Source organism: Acanthisitta chloris, unplaced genomic scaffold, assembly GCF_000695815.1.
Source record: "Acanthisitta chloris isolate BGI_N310 unplaced genomic scaffold, ASM69581v1 scaffold7860, whole genome shotgun sequence".
NCBI classification, from domain to species: domain Eukaryota; kingdom Metazoa; phylum Chordata; class Aves; order Passeriformes; family Acanthisittidae; genus Acanthisitta; species Acanthisitta chloris.
In genome coordinates, this window is record NW_008652139.1 from 37579 (window position 1) to 46327 (window position 8749).

General features: G+C 36.3%; 1 protein-coding gene across 1 annotated transcript; it reads right to left on the reverse strand.

Annotated features, from left to right (window-relative positions):
* Window positions 1-504: 504 nt before the first annotated feature.
* COPS5 (COP9 signalosome subunit 5) lies at window positions 505-8746 on the reverse strand (the record flags this gene model as incomplete). Its single annotated transcript, XM_009076031.1, has 6 exons — window positions 505-902; window positions 3654-3802; window positions 4527-4638; window positions 5883-5968; window positions 7389-7454; window positions 8656-8746. Coding segments are annotated over 6 exons (589 nt in total), but the record flags the coding sequence as incomplete, so codon positions are not given.
* Window positions 8747-8749: the final 3 nt, after the last annotated feature.

Below are 8749 nucleotides of genomic sequence, written 5' to 3' on the forward strand. Positions count from 1 at the left end.
CAGCAATTATGATTAATGCATTTAGTATCTGTGGCCTGAAATTAGCCTAATGCTTATTTTAGAGACAATCATTTTTCATTTTGCTCCTCTGCATTGCAACAAGTGACTCTGAGGAGCAGCAGAAGGTGAGCAGGAGAAAAATGACGGTATATAACCATATTACGAGTTTTACTGTAGAACTGGTCATTCCTTGACTACTTAGAAACATTAAATGCCCGAGTGTGAAGCATTTCTGCCTGGACCAGCAAACATAAATCAGGAAAGGCTCCATTAGAGTTAACTGTTAAAAGATTGTTAAAAGACTTAATTGTTAAAAGATAAAGAAATGGGATTTCAATTCCTAAAACTAAACAGATATGAAAATCTGAGAAACAAACTTCTAATACTGCACAAGTTACCTGTCTAATCTAATGAGTAGACAGAACTTTTCTACAGAACAATAAGAAAAAGAGTAAGAGGAGATGAATGTTTGCCAAAAATACCAAAGTCCAAAACACTCACTCAGTTCCAAAATTCTTTTATTGCAGTTGGATAATAGAGATAAATACCTAAGAGCAAAATCCAGTAAAGTCAAATTTATTCTTCTTTTGGAACAATTCTCCAAACTGGTTGTTTTATGATAAAGAACAAAAATGTTGCACTACATTTCAGAACATTTTGCTCTTTAAAACTGGTCAGACAGGTGGGAAATATTAAAGTACTACAAATTAAATGAATAATTTTCCACTCCAGCTTCATTTCCCAAATTGAACAAGTCCAAGCAAAAGAAACGATGATATTTTCTGCTTTGGAGATGCATATCAGCTGGTGATGCACTTCAAGCTATATTAATTTGATTAAAAAGTTTATCCTTAATAACCTGAGACATCAATCCATGTATAGCTTCTATGGTGGTCTTGCAGCTGAAAAACAAGCATAAATTCAAGGTTGGCCAAAAACTGAACTTAACTGTCATTTTCTTTGAAGATATTCAGCTGTTTTTGAAGTTCAGGGTGCCCATAACCCCATGAATTTTAACAACTGTCCAGAAAGGAAAAGTCACATGAAGAAATTTTACCATTGTTGCCAATAGCTTTTGTTACTTAAAAAAGCAAACTGACTACACACACAAAGACCAATCCCGAAAACTTCTTTTTCTGGCAATTTAGGACATCTTACATTAACAATACCAAGTGTGCTCTGTGGTCATGTGAACAAAAAAAAAAAGTGAAAAAAAAATTTAAATCCTTGGGGGAATGGAGGTATCAGCTGTTACCAATACCTGAAGGCTCTCACTGTTCTCTACCTTATCTCCTTTGCCCAACCCCAGGCCAGCAGTGCAGAGTGACCATGGCTCCTCCAAGAAACTTTACAGGGAACATTAAAGGAAGAGTTTATAGACCTAATCATTTGTTAGTCAAAATAGCTGAGAGGATTCCTATAGATCCATGTTTTCCCCAGTGTCTGGCTTAGAGGAATGTAGCAACAAACTAATAAATAAAACCAGAATATACAAATGCAAAAGCTGAATCAGCCCTGAAGTTGTGGAGAATAGGGACAAATTACTGCTAGACAGATAAAGGAATCCCGGGAAAGGAAGCTGACTCGGAGCACAATTTGGCTAATGCATATGTACCCTCTTAGAGATGTGTATGTACAGTGACAGAAGTTATCATACACCCCAGTGTAAGCACCTTACAGCACTGTTTTTCCTACAACAGGCACATCCAATAATCCTTTAGTAAACTTTGCAACCTTATTTCTTCAAAGCAATTTAAGTGCCACTGAATCAACTGCCCTGTGTCCCCACAAGTCTTCTACTGTTTTTTCTCTTTCCTTAGGAAAGATTACTAGTTGAAGCAAAACATGCATCTGTAAAACTGTTACTACCCAGGAACTACCATAGCTTTTTTTACACAGGAAAGTAGAATTAATGACAACAACAATCCCTTCCAGTCTTACAGTTTATAAACTAACTACTGTTGAAGACTAAATAAAACCAGAAAAGAAAAATACCTAGAACCACTGCAAGAAATAACATAGTAGGATGATCAGAGGAGTTATTATTTAGAATGACTGTAAGCACATCAGGGTAATGGGAAAATAAAATGCAGGCAGTATTATGGGAAACCAAACAGATCTAAATCAATGCAAACTTGTTAGCAAGTCCATCCTTCTCATGTCTTTAAAGCACTGCTATTCTCTTTCACTACAGGAACTGGGAGTGAGCTCTTAACCTGGCTGTTGTGAGTTAGCAACAGCCTTAATGCCACTGCAAACATTATTCTGCAACTGAAATAGTCCAAATGAGTACTAACTTCTAGAAGACCATTTGTGTCAGAAACCTTGTGAGAGCTGTGAACTTCCCATAACAAGGAAACAAACACAGGACACCAGCACAACAGCAACTCTGGTTCTATTCAGCAATAACCATGCTACATTTGCAGGAATTTCCCCACTGCTTACTGGGGAACAAAGGCTGTCCAACACAGGCTGACTCGTCTCTTTATTAAGGCAAAGCACATGTTCACCTGACTCATAGTGAGCAAGGTGTAAATAAAGTAATTTGTGTTCATACAAGAGCTCCTATTTATCACTTGATTTTTTTTTTACCTATCTAATAAGACACCATTCATCTGGTATGTCAAAAATCAGTTCCTTAGCGAAGTTTGCACTAACATGGAGGTGTGTGGGGAGAGAGAGTAACAGGAAGCTGTTCTACGTGTCAGGATAAAAGGATGAGGAAGAAGGCCAGGAAAACCCCAAAATTTGAGAAGTAGAACACTCCAGATTTTTTTCAATGTTTGCAATCTGTTTCAAGGGATTCTACAGAACTGTTCCTTATTGAATGGAATTATTGTATCTCAGCCAGAACTCTCCTAAGGTGTATGCAGGCGAGTCCTGTCTTCTCCTCAGATGGACCTGAGACTGTACCAGCATCTACAGCGCAACACTTACAGTCTGAAATTCGCCAGACACAATGTTCTTGAACAACTCAACTGTGTGACTTGTTTGAACTTCTTTGAAATAATGCTGTACACTCAGCAATAATAAATTCAATTGCTGTCAGGCAGGGCAGCTAAATATAAAGGCCAGAATATCTGTAATCTACTTCTCAAAAACTAAACAGCAAAAAAACCCCTCCTTATTTGTGGAAAAAGGATATATTAATTAAGAAACATTATAAAAGGGAGTTCTTAATTTTTAAGTGAGTAAAAGTATTACACAAGTGTAAACTAAAATTGCTGGACTGTTAGCACTAGTTCTTAAAATCTTGTTCTGTACAATAATTTTATTTCTTGTTAGTTTAAATCTGATCAACCACAGAAATGTGCAATTTTCTAGCAATGTTACAATTCTGCACCGACAGAAAACATCTATTTTTTTGTTTTGCTTGCTGTACACTGATTGAATTTTACAGGGATTTTTTTGTTTAGAAAACCAGAGTTGAATTTATTCCAGGAATAAAGATTGAAAAGTCACTGGAGGCTTAATAAAGGCAAGATTTTCTTAAACTTTCAAAAATAACTAGTGACATTTGGAGTCTCTCATTCCTATCTATAATCCAATGATTCTTATCTCTAACCTTGGCAGTTTACAATGACAGGCATGATAAAAGTTTAAAACAAAGGAACACTTTTTACAGGGAAGAACATGTGTGTGCATTATCTTACCTGTCTCTTGTTGCTTTTGCAAGTTTGTCTTCTGATTTCTTGTCATGAGTCTCTAATCCCAGCATGAAACTGCCTCTCCCAAGCTGAGCTTCTGACTGTTCTAATTTTTCAGACAAATCGAAGACTTGGCCAGTGGTGTAGTCAGCATTCTTAGGAGAAAGAAGTCAATAAACATTGAATTCTAAGTTAGAAATTCAACACAAAATAAACAAAGTCTGAAAAGAGCTTGTAAGACTGTTGTGCTGAATATTTTAACCTGTACCTGCAACTGAAGTGATGCAGAACATGAATGACACATGGGTGGTGCCTGAGAGAACAGAATCTGAACCTCTGAAAAATCCTCAATCCCTACAGCCTGAAATGGGAACTCTTTATGACTTTCAACCCATGCCCTAAGCTATGAGAGAATAAAAGTTGGTTTTGCCCAAGACAGAAAGTATAAAATTGGCTTCTGCAGAAAACAAGTTTTGTTGCTGAGCTTTTAAACTGAAGGTGTACCAGCAGGATTTCTGCTGCAACCTTGTTTTAACAGTTCCATTGTTTTGTTTTAAAAGTGTTTACTTATTAAACACCATTATTTTAAGGTATATTATTCATTATAGTGCTGAGAAGAGATACAAGGTTAAAAGGTGTTTAAGACAAAATCTAAGTGTATAGAAAGAACTCAGTAAAATTAAACATATGTTATTCTCACCTTCTACTTCTACAGAGCAGATGTGAGGAACATTTTGGTATTTATGACTAGGAAAAACTTCCTTTCTTGTATAATCTGATAGATTCTTAATGTGGGAGCTGTACCCATCACAGCAGAGGGTCTGGCTTTCAGCACTCATGAATGAATAAAGGCACATGTTAGAACACTGTGGTACTTACAGTAAGCAAACTAGAAGAGCTGAGGGTGTTCACCCAGTACTTGTTCCACAAAAGCTCAAGCAATTTACGATCCAAAGATGATTTAAAGTATGAGACTTCTAAAGCATAATACCTTTAAAAATAAACAAGCAAACAAAAAAAATTTAGCTTCCATCTAAGTATGTTTTGACTGTCATACCCAAAGCACATGCAATTCAAAAAATCCTTACCAATGGCAAATATCTTCAAAAATTCAAAGCCTTTAACAATAAAAGTTACCCACAGTTCCAATTTTAAGTGTAAGGTTTTCCATAAGTAATTAATATATAGCTTTAATACAATAATACAGTACATAATCCCCACACATGCTGCTGTATTCTATTTCATGAGATTACAAGGCCTTTTTAATTATTCTCTTAACAACAACTTCTGCAATGCAGTGATTCCCTGCTCCATGCTTGGGTTCTTCTATACTGTAGATAGGAAGACCAAGTCCAATTGTTTGAATTTCTTCATCACTTCAGACTCAGACTTTGCATGCAACTGTGAAAGCACTGAAGAACAGATATCCATGCACCAAAACTATGAAAGAAAACCCTGTGCAACAGCCCACAGATCACTCTGGTGTCAACAAGACTGGCAAGTTCTCTGCACACAGATGCTGAAGGCAGAACTGAAACCAGGTTGCTGGTGAAAGAAGATCATACCATCCTTGGCTGTTCTTTGCAAACACTGTGTCTCCAACATACGTGTCTATTTTCCACCCCACCTCATCTTACCCAGCAAGGACCTGTGTGCTCCCACAAGTTAGCCCAGATCAGGGGACTGACCTGGCAAAGCAAAATGCCTTGAAAAGTAAGTATGGTATGAAGTGAGGCACATATGACTGGGGATAGAACAGCTAGCGAAAGAATGGTTAAAACTAAACTACCTTTTTAATTTATGGAAAGTAAACTAGCAAGAGAGAAAAAGCAGGAATTCCTGTTACAGATCTTACCCTTGAAGCAGCTCCACTTTCCAACCCTACCAAAGACTGAAACATCCTCTCCACACCCAGTGATGCAAGATAAGAATGCACAGCACCTGCCACTAATCAGAATCTACATCTGACCCTTTCCTCCCTGCCGGAACAAGGCACTAAAGGTGCTCAGAAATTATCTGCTAAAAAGCTTTCAACCAGGTTCATCTTCATCTTTGCAACAATTCTCCCTTAAAACATCTCCTGATAAATGCCAGTAACACTTTTTCACAAACCTAACAGTGCTAAAGCAACAATCAACTGCAAGATATGAATCACTCCAAGAAATCACTTTTCCACACTGAATCACTAACCTAAACACAAAAAATGCTAGAATTAGTAGCTTTAATGTTACTTACTGTTTACAGTGTACACCAAAGTCTTCTATTTTATTAAGTGGAATAGTCTGGTATTCAGAGGGCCCCTCATCTGGAGGTTTATAGCCCTAAAAAGTCAACACAGGGCAAAAATGACACAGTAATTCTGAGACTTTTTTAAAATGCTTAAACTCTAGAAAGCACTTCACAAAAAAAATCCAGTTTATTTTTCCTAGGGAAAATGACATTTCCTCCAGTAACCAGAAATTCAGAATCTTTTTGAATCTCAGGTTTACACTCAGCTTTACTAGCATTCATTACATTGCAGGTCTATCAAAAGCAAACCAGTTGTCACAGTTGAGTTTTTTCAACGGAGTAACATGGCAGGCTATGATTAGACCATTCTTAGGTCAATGAAAAGGCAAGCTGCTTCCAAGATAGTATTTCTCTACCTGTTCTTGGAAATGATTTCAATCCTCTTTTGAGGGAAGATAGGAAACAGGAAGAGAGGGAAGAAACATCTATGGATACGCCTTAGGGATATCCAAAACTTCAGGTACTTATTTTGCCAAGATGGTGCCACTCACAGCTACGGACTAAGGAAGAACTGCCCACAGTTCACTGTGAGGACTCCCTAAAAATACACTTCCCATGTGCATTTTCTAAATATTATTTGGTTTGCAGGTGCAAGATTCTTCTCCCTGCTCAAAATTCTGACAATATTTATGAAGTGGTTTTGCCCACAGAAGGGAATATTCTCCTCAATGACAAACTGTTCTGAGAAGATCTTTCATCTAATTGTCAACACAAAGATAATTTTTGGATGCAGCTCGGGACCTCTCACAAGATTTTTTTCTAATTCCAGTTTTACAAGGTCCCTGTCTGAAGTTCATGATGAGTCTGGTTATATAAAAAGATATACCTGAACTTCGTTAGTTTGAAACTAAATAGCAGTTATGTCTCTGCTGAAAGTCTACATGAGAGACACTGTTTGGAGCTCCAGATTTCTGAATTTATGTGATTTTTCTCGTTTTCAGCCTAACCTTCCCATATTGTTTAATTAACTTTTTTGTACATTATTTTGTGAAGATTCATAATATTTATTTGAAAATTAAGTAAGTAAGTTTTGAATCCTCTGTTTCTCAAATGGAAATCAAATTACAACATTTTAAATATTAGCATTTGGTTTTGGGTCTAAAAAATAAAGAATTAACACAAAACTTTTTTGATGAATGCTACCTACAACCATTAAAAATGGACATATGGAGCTCTATAATTTTAGGACAGCTCTACAATCTAGACAGTGCATTTAACACTGCCAAAACTATGAAAACCAGACTAGAAGTCAGCCTTCGTTAACCTAATCAATATCCAAAGGCATGCAATAATCAGAATATCAGCACATCCTCCTTTTGGACTGAACAATGCCATATAGGACAGCACCGGAGATCAAACTCAGATGTTCAAACTGCATTAATCTTTAGAACCAATCTATATTTATTTAAAGACAGTTCAGTGACCACACACTAGATAATTTTAATTATTTACCTTAGGATATGTCCTAAATGCTCCAAGATTTACTTTTCCTGCAGATATTGTTCTTGTGGGATCAATCTGTAGAAATACAGGTAATACTTGTTATATGCATTTTATAAATTATTACAGGCATACATTAACTCTACAGTAACTGTATTTCAGAAATTTAATTTGTGCCAACTGGATTAATTTTGTCACAAACAGTACATTTTGCATTGGTATGAGACTCTCTAAAAAAGGCAGAAATATCAATAACCTGGGGACCAGTTTTTTCAAATTAATTTTCCTTTTTTGCAAAGAAATTTAAAAGAAATTGTACTTCAGAACAATCAAAAAACCATAATAAAATTCTGTATTTTAATCTTATAACCTCTAGAAGAACGAAAAAATATTATATGACCTGCTGCATTTTGGTGCAAAATGTAGGAAACTAATGAAGGAATCTCCTACTTAATGCACATACTAATGGCCTGTTTAATTTCAATAGTAACTAAAGAAGAAAAAAGAAAAAGGCAGTCCCAAGGAAAGTGTTCTGAATCTGTGACATTGTAATAATTATAACATATAATTCTCCTTCATAACAGGAGAATTCATAGGGTAGAAGTACTTCTAAAGAGTCACTTATCTTTTTCTATGTAATTCTTCCATCAATTATATTCCTTCTTTCTGACTGATTTCAGTATTTTTTCTTTAATTTCCTTCAGTACCAATGGTTATACAAGTAGTACCTAAAGTAAGGTTTACTTTAGATTTCAAATGTGATCTGAAGCCTGGGAGAACCTGAAGAGCCAAAGATTTTATTCAGATTTTTTTCCTCCAAGACAGATTTCCTACTGTCTTCTGCCTTGTGCTATGCCATCGACTTAAAAGGCATTTAGATACAGTGAACACGTTTTGCTGTGTTTCGACAGAAGAAGGAAGAGAACAAAAGAAACAGATTTTTTTTTTTATCATAGGAGGTTAAATATGGATTGCTCAATACATTTATTTTTTTGCAAAAGTACCAAGCAGAACATTTTATTAAGAGTAATGTATGGCTTTGTAAAGAGCCCCATAGCTGGAACAATGCAGTGAGAATGGTCTAGGCAAGTGATAGTACTGGTTTGGCCAGTGCGTGGCCAGCAAAGCAAAAAGAGTGGCACCAATTTAAAATGTGGATCTAACACTTCCATCATGCAAAATACACACTATTAGAAGATAAACAGACAGAAATCTTAAAATTTTTCCCCCCTCGACATAATTTGCTATGCAGTTTTACCAACCACCAGCCAGTACTTACAACCACTGCTACGAAGGGCTCTTGGAATTGCTGATTAAGCATCTGGGTACTGACGTCGATGCCCGAGAGCCAGCAGCCGTAGCCAGGGTGGCTG